At 35.2% G+C, this 14,797-nt stretch overlaps 2 protein-coding genes across 8 annotated transcripts; one reads left to right on the top strand and one right to left on the bottom strand.

The window, feature by feature from the left end:
• Positions 1–31: 31 nt before the first annotated feature.
• On the top strand, positions 32–5,735 carry LOC132599190 (phosphatidylinositol/phosphatidylcholine transfer protein SFH8). 6 transcript variants are annotated; one of them, XM_060312453.1, is made up of 15 exons: positions 32–262; positions 357–467; positions 1,263–1,566; positions 1,959–2,058; positions 2,167–2,433; positions 2,544–2,621; positions 2,712–2,813; positions 2,903–2,952; positions 3,063–3,162; positions 3,293–3,382; positions 3,544–3,663; positions 3,918–4,050; positions 4,248–4,651; positions 5,119–5,197; positions 5,444–5,735. In XM_060312453.1, the coding sequence occupies exons 2-15, from the start codon at positions 434–436 to the stop codon at positions 5,467–5,469; spliced, it is 1,887 nt and encodes a 628-aa protein (XP_060168436.1). In that variant the 5' UTR covers positions 32–262; positions 357–433; the 3' UTR covers positions 5,470–5,735. The 6 variants fall into 6 exon arrangements, with proteins under 6 accessions (XP_060168436.1, XP_060168435.1, XP_060168438.1 ...); XM_060312452.1 differs by having other exon boundaries at positions 33–262; positions 374–467; XM_060312455.1 differs by having other exon boundaries at positions 35–262; positions 374–467; positions 5,119–5,193.
• Positions 5,736–6,169: 434 nt separating this feature from the next.
• LOC132599191 (phosphatidylinositol/phosphatidylcholine transfer protein SFH12-like) lies at positions 6,170–11,780 on the bottom strand. 2 transcript variants are annotated; one of them, XM_060312458.1, is made up of 14 exons: positions 11,593–11,780; positions 10,926–11,059; positions 9,869–10,130; positions 9,292–9,391; positions 8,936–9,202; positions 8,727–8,804; positions 8,542–8,643; positions 8,414–8,463; positions 8,211–8,310; positions 7,954–8,046; positions 7,743–7,841; positions 7,545–7,626; positions 6,853–7,226; positions 6,170–6,555 (listed from the first exon to the last, which is right to left on the bottom strand). In XM_060312458.1, the coding sequence occupies exons 2-14, from the start codon at positions 10,969–10,971 to the stop codon at positions 6,469–6,471; spliced, it is 1,740 nt and encodes a 579-aa protein (XP_060168441.1). In that variant the 5' UTR covers positions 10,972–11,059; positions 11,593–11,780; the 3' UTR covers positions 6,170–6,468. The 2 variants fall into 2 exon arrangements, with proteins under 2 accessions (XP_060168441.1, XP_060168442.1); XM_060312459.1 differs by lacking the exon at positions 11,593–11,780 and adding an exon at positions 11,301–11,510.
• Between the last annotated feature and the right edge of the window lie 3,017 nt (positions 11,781–14,797).

Below are 14,797 nucleotides of genomic sequence, written 5' to 3'. Positions count from 1 at the left end.
CGTGGCATATATTTGGGTCCCAGACAATTCTTATTCCTCACAAGTCACAAATATACAGCTCACAAAATTAACCCAATATCTTTTACTCCTCTATATCGCCGTCGCTTAATCCGGTGATAATATCTTCTTTTAATCCCAAAATACCCTTCCTCTAAACTTCATTAATTCCCTATTTTCCGTTACACTTAAATTTTCTTTGTAGATTTTTGTTATCTTGGTTATGCATTTATTGCCGTTCTTTGAACCTACACACTTGGAAAAGGTAGTTTCAGCACAAATTCAGTATTAATTAATTAATTAATTAATCCTTCTGTAGTTTTAGAGTGTTGTCGCAGTTTTTATCTCTGAACTTTTAGAGGATTTTATTTTACAGGGATATTGTGGAGCTATTCTTGATTTGCCGATCTGCAAGTCTTGAGATTCTTGATTTGCTATGTCGGGTCCATTAGATCGCTTTGCTAGGCCATGTCAGTTTATTTTCTTTCCCTTTTTATTACTATCAATTTTATTACTGGTCAATTTTAGTGTATAGAGATATTTCTCTTGCTAGAAATTACGGTTTTTTTTTTTTTTTTTTTTTTGAACTTGTTTGAATTTTTCAATTTGATGATTTTTGTTGACTGTATTGGATGAGATAGGTCAGAATTGTGCTGAATTGATATAGAGGATTTATATAGTTGACCCCAATTAGTTCAGAATAGAGGCTTAGTGGTTGTTCTTGTTATTCTTTTTATATCACAAGGATGGAAAAAATATTTTTTGTTGGATTGGTGTGTTTTCTTGAGAAAATCTATAGTATTAGAATGAAATTTGTCCCAATATAGAGCAGAATAAATATAAATGATTCACATAGTCGACTTCAACTAGATTTGATTCAGACAAAGTTGTGGTTAATTTTCTTAGTCCTAAGGAGGGAAATATATTATTCACATAGTCCACTCCAACTAATTGGGGATTGAGACAAAGTTGTGATTAATTTTCGAAATCCTAAGGTTGAACAAATATGATTAATGGTTTTTCTTGACTATGTCCTGTCTGGTTGTTTGAGTTTTCTTATCTGGGAAAAGTAGCTTTCATCTTGTTGCATCTTCTCCAGTGATGACTGCCCAACGATACGGTCATGTTCACAGTAATCATCTGACACTCTATTCAGGATAATTGGCTTATGCAATTTGGTCTAGTTTGTTTTCTCCACTATGCTTACCCTTTTCGATATGCTGGAATTGATTTTCCTGCTCCTAATTTTTTCTGCCGCTTGACAGGCTTTGAGGGGTCATCTACTAGTGATGAGAGAAGAGAGCGAAAATCTGATTTTGAGAATTCAGAGGATGAGAGGAGGACGAGAATTGGTTCCCTGAAAAAGAAAGCATTGAATGCATCAACAAAATTCAAACATTCTCTTAAGAAGAAAAGTAGTAGAAGAAAAAGCGATGGACGAGTGAGCTCAGTTTCCATCGAGGATATCCGGGATAATGAGGAGCTACAGGCTGTCGATCAGTTTAGGCAAGCATTACTTTTGGATGAGTTGTTACCTGAGAGACATGATGACTACTATATGATGTTGAGGTAATTTCCTCGTACATGTAACATCTACCTGTATGTCTGTGCAAAGTGATAAGATCTATGCTGCATTGAGTTCAATGTGAAACATTTGAGTGTTTAGAGACATTTGGAAAATTTATTCATATAGATCTTCTGTGAAAATTGGTTTGTTTGTCAACTTTATTAAAAACCTTTTTTACAGGCCTGCCAGAATTGGAACAAAACATAGATCAAATGTGAGTACAGATGTTTAAATTTACACTTGGTCAAAATGAAAATGCATACATACATGCATGCATGCAGGTGTATGGAGAGTGAAGAGGATCTGGATCTACAGTTTTCTGGTTGTTTCTTCTTGATGTTGTCCAGTTCTTCAACATTCCAATTTATTAACAATTGTTCTGTGTTTGTTGCAGGTTCTTAAAAGCAAGGAAGTTTGATATCGAGAAAGCGAAACACATGTGGGCTGATATGCTTCAGTGGAGGAAGGATTTCGGGGCTGATACAATCACGGAGGTAAGATTATTCTTCACCGTGTATGGCTTGAACGGTGTTCTTTATTTTATTTTTATTGTATGTTTGTAGAATCACTTAGGCTGAAATGCTTTCTGTACTTAAATTCAGGATTTTGAATTCCCAGAGATGGCAGAAGTTGTAAAATATTATCCCCAAGGTTATCATGGGATTGATAAGGAGGGAAGACCAGTATACATTGAAAGACTAGGGAAGGTTGATCCTAACAAACTCATGCAAGTCACATCCATGGACCGTTATATAAAATACCACGTAAAGGAATTCGAGAAAACCTTTTTGATAAAGTTTCCAGCTTGTACGATAGCTGCAAAAAGGCAGATCGATTGTAGCACCACCATTTTGGACGTTCAGGGAGTGGTAAGTCGCCTCTTGTTAGTTTTGTCCTCTCTAACATTGATGATTTGCAGAGCAGTTTTGACCAAATTAGACGTTTTACTTATCTTTCTTTTCAATCATTGATTTCTCAGGGTTTGAAAAACTTTAGCAAGAGTGCAAGGGAGCTCATTTTGCGGCTCCAGAAGATTGACGGTGATAACTATCCAGAGGTATGATTTTAGCCCCCTATCTGACTAAATATTATGAGGGTGGCTTAAATGTGCGGACATTTCACACTTTTTTTTTTTTGACACGTGCAGACGCTTCATCAGATGTTCATAATCAATGCTGGAGCCGGGTTTAGGCTCCTGTGGAATACTGTTAAAAGTTTTCTGGACCCCAAAACGGCCTCCAAGATACATGTCTGCCAATGCTCTTCTCAACTGATGTTGTCTCTTTTTAAAAAAAATTGGTTGCATTGACATTACTTTTGTTTTGATGTCTGTTATAGGTTCTTGGGAACAAGTATCTGAATAAGTTGCTTGAAATAGTTGATGCTAGGTAAAAGGGACTGAATTCTTATCCATTGGACAAGGAACTTTTCTATATTTTCTTGTCTGGTAATATTGCTGGGAGTTGCTTTAACGCTCTTCTGCTGATCTTTTATGCAGTGAGTTGCCAGATTTCATAGGCGGTACCTGTACATGTGCAGATCAAGGAGGTTGCATGCGTTCAGATAAAGGACCATGGCAAAATACAGATATATTGAAGGTAGTCTAAAAGCCCTCGCAGCCCATGTAATGTTATTTTCTAATGATGCTGTGGTCCTCACATCTTCAGGAAGCCAGTTTGTCTTCAAGATGTTTCTAATAATGGGGAACCATATGTTTTTGTGATGCAGATTATTGGTGAAGCACGGCGTCCCAAGCAGCTTGTTAAAGTTCTAAACAGTGAAGGGAAAGTAGTTTATGCTAAGCCTCGCTACCCAACGGTAGGATTTCTGCCGTAATTCCAAATTATGAAGAAATACTCCATATAGACCCTTGTGGTCTGGCCCTTCCCCGGACCCCGCGCATAGCGGGAGCTTAGTCTGCCCTTTTACTCCATATGCTTTCTTTCCTTGAAGATCGGTGCTCATATTCTTTATTTTAGCAGGTGAAAGGTAGTAGTGACACCTCTACTGCGGAATCTGGATCTGAAGCTGAAGATATTGCTTCCCCGAAAGCTGTAAGGAGTTATTCACATCTTCGGCTTACTCCTGTCCGAGAAGAGGTATACTTTCCATTTTCCCTCAATTTCATGAGTTGGCTTTCCTTTTCTTGAAAGGAATCTCTTTGGACATCATCTTATAAAAAAAAGTTCTGGACATCAAACCACAGTTGTCTATTTGACGTTCATGTTTGAGATGAGCCTGAGATTCAAAATTGTGTCACGTAGATTAATCAGATTCATGTTCCTTTCTTGAATGTGAAGTTGAGTATTTTATTTGCAATTGTCATATCTACTTTTTGCTCGTCATCAAACAGGCTAAGGCTATTGGAATGCCTGGCTACACCACAAACTTCGCAGGATATGATGAATATGTTCCCATGGTTGACAAGGCTGTTGATTCTGCATGGAAGAAGGAATCATCCATTCAAAGACCCTCCATTCCCAAAGGTTAGAATTATTGAGAAGAGAATGCACTGCTTTTTATTTTGCACCTAATCAAGGAAAAAAGAAAAGCAAACTGTTAGGTGTACAATTCCATGGTTAACTTGAACTTATGATGCCGCTTGTCGGCCTACTACAACATTTTCTGGATAAACATTTCAATTTTTATTGACATGATTTCCATCTCTATTTACCTTTTCCAGTGATGCTTCCACCAGCAGACTCCCAAAAGCATGTAGAAGGTCTTCATGCTCGAGTATTTGGACTTCTTATGGCCTTCTTCATGACTGTGTTGATGCTTTTCCGCTCACTTACATGCCGTGTTACCAAGAAACTTCAAGGTGCATCGACTGTTGAGGACCAACCTGTTCAAGACTTTACTTTTGATGCTAGCCCTAAAGAGGAGTTTCGACCCCCTTCACCTACTCCAGCTTTTACAGAAACTCAACTGCTCTCCGTTGTTCTCAAGAGATTGGGTGAACTTGAAGACAAAGTAAATACACTTCAAGAAAAGCCATCTGAGATGCCTTATGAGAAAGCGGAATTGCTAAATGCAGCTGTGTGCCGAGTAGATGCCCTAGAAGCTGAGTTAATTGCAACCAAGAAGGTAACAGTTTATGAGCATGTTAATGTGCATCTTTTCTGTTTATATGATTGTGCAACTGTCAATTCTGTTTACATATCTGCTGACTAACATATGGGTTTAATTAACGTAGTTTGCAATTTGAAATTTTGTTGTGGCATTTAGTTGTATATAAACTTTGTGCTTTGAACTGTTTGTCGAGGTCAATTTTGTTGTGGCATTTAGTTTCTTATAAACGTTTGCTTTGAACTGTTTGTCGAGGCCTAAAGGAATAGTAAGTAGATAAGGAGAGGGAAGAAAGGGTTTGGGGTGGTCTGGTTTGCTTTTGCCAGTGGGAGATAAAATTGTATGTTGTGAATGGCAGCATAAGGATTTTATTAAATGTAATTGGATTGTTAAAAGTAACAGTTTTTTTCCATGTTACAAACTTTTTTTTCCGTTGGTCTTGAGTCGATAACTCCTCCTTCTAATGCTTGTTTCTGGTTGAACAGGCATTACATGAGGCTTTGATGAGGCAAGAAGAACTTCTCGCTTACATCGATGGTCAAGAAGCTGCCAAGTTCCAAGTGAGTTCTTGTTATTGCCTGGTATTTGAACATCATCAGTGTAGGACCTAGCCTAATTTGGAATTGAAATTGTTACCATAATATGTAACTTCTTTTACTTGCCTACAAGAAAAACTACTATGAGAAAACAAGATTTCTGAATAGAAACGCGCGTGCACTTTCCTCTTTGTGCTATTAAGTTGGTGTATTCGCATGGTTTCATAATTTGTGTTTTGTTGCTAATTTGCATCCATAATGCCTTGTTCTGCAGAAAAAGAAGTTTTGCTTTTAAGATGAAGATGCTTCAAGAAGTGGATCTCGGATTTCAACTGTAGTATCCAAATGAGATACATATTTGTAATGTGTGTTGGCAATACTCCCAGTCATTGTGCAGTGGATCGGTGTTGAGTGTTTCCTTCTTTTTTCCCCCTTTTTGGATCCTCTGTTTCATTTGCAAAATGAGGTGAACATTTTCTCATGTGAAAATATATATTTTCTGTTAGTTTGTTGTGAGTTTGTTTTTGACATACTGAAGTAACATTTGAAAGTGTGTTGATGCAAAATCACCACCCGTGTTATATTTCAAGTAGAAACGCCTTAATTTTTCTGCGTGTATAGCGTTTTTTAGTTCCTTAAAACACTTGAGCAATGGAACATTTCTCCATTAGTGTGAATTGAAGTGGAATAATGAAAGCTAAATGAACAAGTGAAACAAACAAAATGAAGAACACCAGATAAAATTGAAGGGGCAAATGGTGAAAGAAGCACGATGGCAAATAAATGTTTGTACGAATTTGCACAAGTAAATTTACCAAGCCTTCCCAGTATCTCATCTGTGCATCTTATAGCACAAACCTAGCCTTCTTGATTCACTAGGTTAAACTTTAGAACAAATCTCAAATCACTATAAACAGGTCATTTAAATCTAATGTATATGTAGTGGGCCATACTATACGGCATTTACAGTTTGCTGTCATGGAAAACAAACACTGTAATATGAGCAAAAGCAAACAGCAAACTGCTTTCATCTTTATTTACAGAAAAATACAAGCCGATGTATGTGTAATGTGCCATAATATATGGCATTTACAATTAGAGCTCCAAAGGAGAGGGTGAACAATAAATTTCTCTGAAGAGGATAGAACAAAGTTTACAGAGTTAATTTTACAAATATGTAAGAGATCATTCAAACAGCCTTTCTTGGGCAAAAAATTCACCATCTCTACATCTATCTAAAGAAATTCAAACCCTATAAAGTTTCCAATTTAGCTCAAACTTTTTGAGACTTCTGCACGCTTAGAAGACGAAGAACTTCTTCTTCTTCTTTTTCTTCTCAAGGGCGGATAGGAGCTCTTGTTGACGAACAAGAGCTTGGTCAAGAGCCTGCCAGTTAAAAGGTAAAAGAAGTATATTAGGCATTACTTAATCACTCAAATTGAATTTGTTTCAAAATATCCGACATTTTTTGAGATTTTGAGTCACTTTTTCTTAAAAACTACCCTTAATGTTCCAATTAGTGGTATGTTAATTAATTGAGACGTTTAAAAAGAGATAGAAGGTAATTTAGATTAATACTCTTATGATCAAGACTATTAGACGTCCTTTAAGGGTTGTGAAATAGCCTTAAAAGACAGATAATGTGGATCGGCAGTAGTAATAATCAAGAAAAGCGAATAATACCTGCTTGGTAGCTAAAAGTTCTTGCTCCAAACTATCAACCCGGTTGATGGCACTGTTAAGCATTTCCTCTTTCTCAGGTGGCATAGAAGAAGGTTTGTGGCTAAGAGTAATGACTTTATCCTCGAGCTCTTCCATGCGTTTCATCATGCTAATGTAATCTTTTGTCGAGATGACATGTCCTTGAGTCTGTTCTTTAATCATGTCAGCACTATACAAAGAACCAGCCAAAAGGGTGGCATCTGTAAGTTTCCTTGGCATGTTTTTAGTCATCCGAACCAATGTCACGATGCCCATGACTAAAGTCATCACTCCACTGAATACGGGGTTGCCAAATCCTTCAGATGACTTACAAGCATTGTGGACGGGGTAGAAATCTGTTGTTCAAAAGATAAGAGGAATAAGAGTTACAGACTTACCGTATTTTGATACCTTTCATTTAATGATATGAATAGCTGCTGACAAATTATGATATGTTTAAGACCTTAAGTCCAAAAGGTATTTTTGTATGTGAGTATGTGACATAAGTCTGTCTTTATTTTTTGAACTTCGTGTCTGTCAAAACACCGGTATATACAATAAAACGAGTAATGTTATATGAGAAGGCTGAGGAGAATGAAAACAATTGGTTTGAACCGGTTTGGTATTTAATAGCTAATTATTAGCTGCACAATATGAGAGAGCAGATTATGTACCTTTAGAATTGGCTAAGTTGACAGCTTTTACAGCTTTAGGCCAAGTTGCATCAACAGACTTTTCCACAATAGGGATATCAAACTGAAAAGTAAAACCAAAACAAAAAATTTGGTTAAGGCCTATAGGATGAATCACTGGTGTTACAATATGAACTTTGGTTATTTGTCCCAAAAACTTTGGATGAAGAAGCAACTTACTTCCTCGCAAACAGGTGAAAGATGGTTATGTGCCATATTATCCCTTTGAACCTTGGAAGAGTCAGTTTCCTTTTTAAAAGAAACGTTCTTCTTTACATTCTGCAAAATTGAGGGACTTCGTTACTCATCTGATGTATTTTATCACTTCATAATTATATGAAGAATAAAAGCAACTGAGAAAAACAACAGAGATGACTGAGAGAATACACACCTTGGCGTTGGCGTCATCATCCTCTGGGATAGTTTTCTCATCCATTGAGATCACAATTTTGTGTGAACATTTATGCTCACCATTGCGAACCATCTGTCATCAAATGAAAGTAAGGACAATGAGGGAAAGTTAAGTATCGATTCACCATTTTGGAGGCTAGACCACCTAAGTACGCTAGAGAATTTACTCGTATGAATTAGGATTGCATCTTATGGAATTAATCCCCGTGAATGTAAAATTACAAAGTTGATAATTACCCTCATTATTTCTGGATCATTCCATGGACCTTTATCAGAAAGCATGCATCCTCCTTTGTCAGCACAAGTACATGTTCCACCTAAGAACTCCGGTAATTCACTGGTACAGTCAAACCAAAAATTAGGCTTTATGCAGATAATCTAATTGGCTATGTGTGACTCCACCTTAAGTTAAAGAGTATTTTAAGTACAACTAGTGTTACCTGGCATCAATTACTTCAAGCAACTTGCTCTGGTATTTGTTGCCTAGAACCTAGAATCAAGAACAAGACTTATGTTAAACTACATGACAAAAACAGTGCTTGGACTTTAAGGCTGAGTATGGACTTACATGGATCTTTTGAGTGGTCTTCGGGTCAAGGAATGACTTGACAGAATTCCACAAGAGCCTAAATCCAGAACCAGCATTGATGATGTACATTCGGCACAAGCTCTAGAAATCGAATAAATGATTTAATTAAACAAGAGGACTTAAAAACTCATATTAACATACGTGAGTGATAGAGAAAGAAGTACCTCAGGGTAATTGTTACCATCAATAGCCTGGAGGCGTTGAATGAGATCTCTTGCTGACTTGTTGAAGTTTTTAAGTCCCTGAGTTATTCATGTAGATTATATTAGTAACCCGAAAAATAAGGCAGGTTATATCTGCTACAACAGATTAAAACATACTGATGTGAAAATTTTATCCTTCCTATTTAAGTAGTTTTGAGATCCAATCATACCACTCCTTGGACATCCAGGATAGTTGTGCTCGTGTCAATGTGTCTTTTGGCTGCAAGTGAGCAGGCTGGCATCTTCTCATTAATGGTCCTTTCGAACTCCTGTACATGGTACTTGAGGTATCGGTCCATTGTTGTGGCTTGCAATAGCTTGACTGAATCTACTTGACCGAGTCTTTCAATGTAAACTGGTCTCCCTTCTTTGTCAACTCCGTGATGCCCTTGTGGGTAGTACTTTAGGACCTCTTCTCTTTCCTTGAAATCAAAGTCCTAATCAAAATGTGAAAAATCTAGTCAGTTCCTAAAAACTTGAGATTATAGTTCGTTCAACAAATTCTCACTAGTATTATCAAAAATACCTCTGTGATTGTGTCTGCACCAAATTCCCTCCTCCACTGGAGCATGTCAGCCCACATCTGCTTTGTTTTTTCAATATCAAATTTTCTAGCCTTCAAGAACCTGTGTCATCATTCATAATGAATCTTGTTAAAAATTATTACTGTACTAGAAAGAAAAGGTCCAAATTTATCCTTGCCATTAGCAAATCGTCTTGTATTTGCCCTTAACTTTAATGGAGCACCATCTTAAACTAGGTGGATTCCACCACGTCTCAAAACACTTCTGAAAAAAGATTTAAATTTACCTACCTCTCTATCTATTTGATTGGTTTAAAGTACCCTCGTTATATTTCACATTGAAGTTCTGTTGGGATCAAGACAAATACGATAGGATCTGCTAATGACAAGAGTGTAAATGGTCCTAAAGTATAAGGAAAGGTAAAATAAAAATATTTCGTATAGCAAAGAGTATTTTGACCATTTTCCCTTATTAAAAAAACATCCTCTAAGCGCATCAACATTTATAACCTGATCTGATGACAAAGGTCTATAATTTCTATCATGTACATACGGTAACAAGTTAAACAAGTTTAGTCACCTTAGCATCAAGTGATAATCATCGTGTTTTGCAGGAAGTAATTCCTCGAGGATAAGAGCTTGACGCAAGGCATCAACTACCTTCAATTCCTCTGCATCATGCTCATCTTCAAAAACAACAACAGACATGACTCTACTGTTTCTACGACCCCTTTTTGTAAGAGAATTTCTAAACTTGGTGGAGGCATTAATTGCCGCTTTCTTGATAGACCCAAGCCTAGTCTTCCTCTCATCTTCTGCATCAAAGTCAATCTTTTCTAGACCTGTGAAACAATTAAGAAACATAAGCAGATGGCATATGCTAGCTAAGAATCAAGTTGACAGAGCTTTTATAGCCTTAAGACATCCAAAGAGGATAATAACATGCTAAACGTAGGGTAACAAAATAACAAAATGGGGTTTAAAATTGTGGAACTTTTGCACATTCCGGACAAATAGCAGATGTCATGGTACCTTGATAGGAAGAGTTACTTGGTGTATGTGCTCAAAGCCCGAGCTAGATGGGTGCAAGGAGTTTAACCTCTTTCTTAGGAAAATTATACAGTGCAACATCAACATATCCAGTATATTCCCATAAGTGGGGTCTGAGGGAAACTATACAGTGCAAAACGGCAAAAATGAACTCTTTTGCGTATACATAAATTGTTAAATCTCCTTTACATATTGAAAGATTATATTATACTATAGTATCAAAGGTGGTTCAAAAATTGTTTTAGATCGTAGGTTTCAAATTTTAGGTGTGACATTTTCGCACTTTTTTTAATTTCTTTGTTATTAGAGTTCCTGACTCCGCCACCATGAATGTTGGTGGGAGATAACAGGTATTTGGTAGATCAAACACCACCTTTTATTTGGAAAAAAAAGGAACAGATGACAGGATGGATTCCATAGATTTTAGTGCATTAATACATGTTATATCCAGTTATTCTTCTATTCCAATGTAAGAAACTAGATTCTTCAAGTACTACATAACAGGACCATGAAGATGGATAAAACACAAAATTCCAGGTCAATATTAAGGGTACAAATTAAATGCAGCAAAGATTAGAAAAACTTACTTGGCCTGACAGGTCTTTCAAGAGGTCCTGACTTGTAGTCACTCATGATTGCAATAAGCCAGCTGTGAGCTTTTGGATATATTGGTGAAATTTTGTGATAAATTAGAGTTTTAATCTCTTCTTAATACCTACACCTTTTCAAGCAAAAAGCAAAGTCAGAGAAGGAAAAACATTTGAAAGGACCAGCAGGAACTTGGCACAAACATAAATTCATCAATATAAATAGTCCAAAAGGCATAGAAAAATATCAAGAGACCAAAAGCAAAACAAAAGAAGCTTAATTCAATATAATGGGGATTAGTTATATATCATAGAACTTTACGTCATTATAATTCCTAAAAATTCAAACTAGGAAAAGAGAAAGAAAAAGTTAACTGATGAGGTGAGGATCATCCTAGATCATATAAGGAGACAATAACTCAATCTTCAATCAATATAGGACAATCTAACACAACACACTTTTATGAATGTATGAGTCTGTATCTAATATTACGTTAAGAAAATGGACATTGGACAATATAATGACACAATAGTTCAATCTCTCAACCAATGTAGAAGAATGTAACAATTAATTTTGTGACATGCCAGAAAAATATGAAGGGAAGGAAAATTAGAAGAATATTAGGGGAGAAGAAACAATGAGAAAAAGAATGGAGAGTATTATTACCAGTGACATAAGTGCAGGGACAATTTGAGAAAATAGGGAGGGAGTTGTCTTATATAACCGAATTATTAGTCTCCGAAAGTATTGCTGTCCCAATAACTTAGCTAATGGACAAGAGATAATTTTTCTTTCTATTTTTCTAATCATAAATGCGCCGACACCTATCAATGATAATCTGGTTCTGGAGATAGAATTAAACATGGTGATTTGGATAGAGAATTTGGCAATTAATGGTAGTTTATTTATTTATTTGAAGAGGTCCTCACATAGGTCAATATACAGCTAAGCTATTTTCTTCTTCGTGTTTTATGCGTAGTGCAAAGCACTATGTTCACAGGTACTCTTCCCACGCTATGCCTTACATTTTCGTTGCTTTATCAATGTCATTGTCATCAATGACTGTTTTTTTTTTTTAAAAAGAAAAAAGAACTAATTTTTTTTTTCTCTTTTATTGTTTTCCTCAAAATGTAAATATTTTAGCTGTAAAAAGACACAACTTATTTGCACTGTTTATGTAATTTCTAAGCACGTAAAAAGGTGCGACTGGGAACACATCTAACAAAGCATATGATGACCCATGCAATGTTTTTTCTCTTTTTATTAACTCAAGCAACTATGTTTCATAGCCAACGATGAAATACAACAACAACTACTAGATTTAAACAACTTCTCAATTATATCGTCGTCTCACTCTCATAACAAGTCATACTGATACCATTAAAATAATGCCACCAATACATATATTGTAATTCCAATTTCCACCATAGTGTATTAACAAACTAAGACATGCAAAACTTTCGAAAACTGCAATGTAAAATTGTTACGTAGTAAATACAATCTTGAATTATTTCCAAAATGTTTGAATAATGCTTATGAATTATCATGTCTCTATTATGTTACATTTGGTTCATGTGGGAGTATATAGCATTAAATTTCCATTATTCCAAAACTTACATGTGAACTAAATGATTGAAATCTATAATGCATTCTTAGCTTGAGAATTATTGGGAGATTGGTATCAATACATATGGTTGTGAGGATGTTGGTTATTTTCATTTTGTTCAATTTAATACTCGAATTAGTTAAGGGGTCAATTTTAATATCTTCTCCGTTGATGAAGTTTGTTAAATTGATGATTAATAAACCACCATTATGCCGCTTAGATCATCTCAAGTCAATTATCCATGAATATAACATTATGCTGTTCCACTAAGTGGCATTGCAAGCTTGCAACTTGTTGGCAGGTGGAGAGGGTATCACTAAATGTTACATTATATCAAATAGTGGATGTATGATTTTTATGATTTCTCCCTCTTATAACTGGCACCAAAGTCTCTCATAAATTTATGTTTTTTTTTTTTTTAAAAAAAGAACAGCACTACAAGAATATTCTCATAGAGAAAGGAATAATAGAGCAAGAAGTTTTAAAATTTGAAAGAGCAAGGAAGTTGTTGACTCCATTCCATTTGTGTCTTAACCGTACAACACATCTTGATAAGGCAACAAGAAGTTTCTACTTGTGTGTTGTCAATGTAAGAAGATTTTACCTCTGAAAAGTTACTTCCACCACTTAGAACATTATTAGAGCCCGTTTGGATTGACTTATAAGTTGCTTATAAGCTGTTTTCAGTTTTTTTGAGTGTTTGACTGATCAGCTTATAAGTCATTTTGTGTTAAAATAAGCCCAAAAAAATAATTTGGCTCATTTGGCATAGCTTATCTAAAGCAGCTTATAAGTCAAAAAAAATAAGTTGGGCTGCACCACCTTCTTCTTTTTTGACTTATAAGTTGTTTTCAGCTTATAAACAGCTTTTTTAAGCCCATCCAAAAAGGCTCTTAGTCTCAAAAAGTAAAAATCCGCTCTCTTAATAGACAAAATGATTTGGCAATTGGAATTAATCAACTTCTAAGAAGCACATTTCATTTTGTTTCTTATCCTAGTTTTCCACAAATACTTCAAGTTTACCTCGTTTGTTAGGGATTGTGTTATTTGCTATACCTTTCGATTAGTTTATATAGAAGTTAGGACTCATACCACAGAGTGAAGATAAACATTAGTATCTTGAAAGGGACAAAATGTTGAAGTATAAACAACCTGAAGACTAGTAGTGATCATATGCTGTCTTAAGAGAGAATGCCTTTTCCAAACCTGTCCCATTTAAAATGGTAAAATAAATTTCTCAAATCATAAAAGTTAAATTATAGTTTAAATTCTTGATGTTATTCTTACAATTCACTGCGTAGACCTTTTCTATATGTCGTTCACCAATATTTCATTTTCTCTCAAAATGATAATATCACCTAGAGAATTTTCCTCTATAGATTGTGAATATGATGTTCAAATTATTTTGAAATGATTGTATTTGCACTTGTATTATCATCCCTCAACGGACTTTTTTGGTGAGTACTAGTTTAGTATGATCAGAGATGACAACTCACTAAAGTAGGTGGCCCAAAGCAAAATCTTAATAAGAGACATTAAACATCTTTAATAATTTTTTTATATATTTTTATTTGAAGTTTGTTCTTTTAGTTTTTTCTTATTTAGTAAGTACATTGGTAACAAGTTGCCAAGAGTTGATTGAACAATTTTCTTATCATTTAATCATAAGCAATAATAATGGTGTAAATAATTATTGGGCCCCAAAGCAACCGGTTTAATGACCAAGGTTTAAGTACCCCTGACCCTGAGTATGATAGACAACATTTTTCCGAAAAATATGTTTCTGATTTAATTATTTTTTGAAGTTATTATCTCAATTACTAAAAATGATTTATCCAAATAAATCCTCTTTACTGAAAGAGAAAAATAGTTTCCATCATTTCACTTGTAACACAACTTATTTTACGTAAAAGAAATGGGTTCAAGGCCTAAAGCTCATTAGTCTTGGAAATAAATTTAATAGTAAAATTAATATTTTGATGAAAAATTATACTTAAAATTATTTAATATATTGCATATATATATATATTATTATAAAAATTGTGTATATAGTTTGTCAGATTGGTTCAAGTTAATTATTCCTCGATTTATTTTAATAAAACCACACCAAACCAAATGTTGCCTGTTTCTCAAATTTAGGGACTATTTAGCCACATTATCCGAGGACAACCAATGAGGAACGGTCACAATAAAGTTTACAAATCATTTTCTGATGTAATTGAAGGCAAAGAGGGAAGATTTCGTGAGGCTCTGCTTGGCAAACGA

The sequence above is a fragment of the Lycium barbarum genome, chromosome 6 (genome assembly GCF_019175385.1).
Source record: "Lycium barbarum isolate Lr01 chromosome 6, ASM1917538v2, whole genome shotgun sequence".
Lineage (NCBI taxonomy): Eukaryota > Viridiplantae > Streptophyta > Magnoliopsida > Solanales > Solanaceae > Lycium > Lycium barbarum.
This window is presented reverse-complemented; position numbering and strand designations above follow the sequence as displayed.

What these genes read in the sequence shown, in the direction of transcription:
- LOC132599190 (XM_060312453.1), top strand. Translation starts at nt 434, where the DNA reads ATGTCGGGTCCATTAGATCGCTTTGCTAGGCCAT. An exon ending in TTACTCCTGTCCGAGAAGAG is followed by an intron (nt 3,664 to 3,917) that starts GTATACTTTCCA and finishes GTCATCAAACAG; the next exon opens with GCTAAGGCTATTGGAATGCC. An exon ending in AGCTGCCAAGTTCCAAGTGA is followed by an intron (nt 5,198 to 5,443) that starts GTTCTTGTTATT and finishes CTTGTTCTGCAG; the next exon opens with AAAAAGAAGTTTTGCTTTTA.
- LOC132599191 (XM_060312458.1), bottom strand. Translation starts at nt 10,971, where the DNA reads ATGAGTGACTACAAGTCAGGACCTCTTGAAAGACCTGTCAGGCCAA. An exon ending in TGAAAGACCTGTCAGGCCAA is followed by an intron (nt 10,131 to 10,925) that starts GTAAGTTTTTCT and finishes ATTGTTTCACAG; the next exon opens with GTCTAGAAAAGATTGACTTT. An exon ending in CAACTTAGCCAATTCTAAAG is followed by an intron (nt 7,227 to 7,544) that starts GTACATAATCTG and finishes TTTGAACAACAG; the next exon opens with ATTTCTACCCCGTCCACAAT.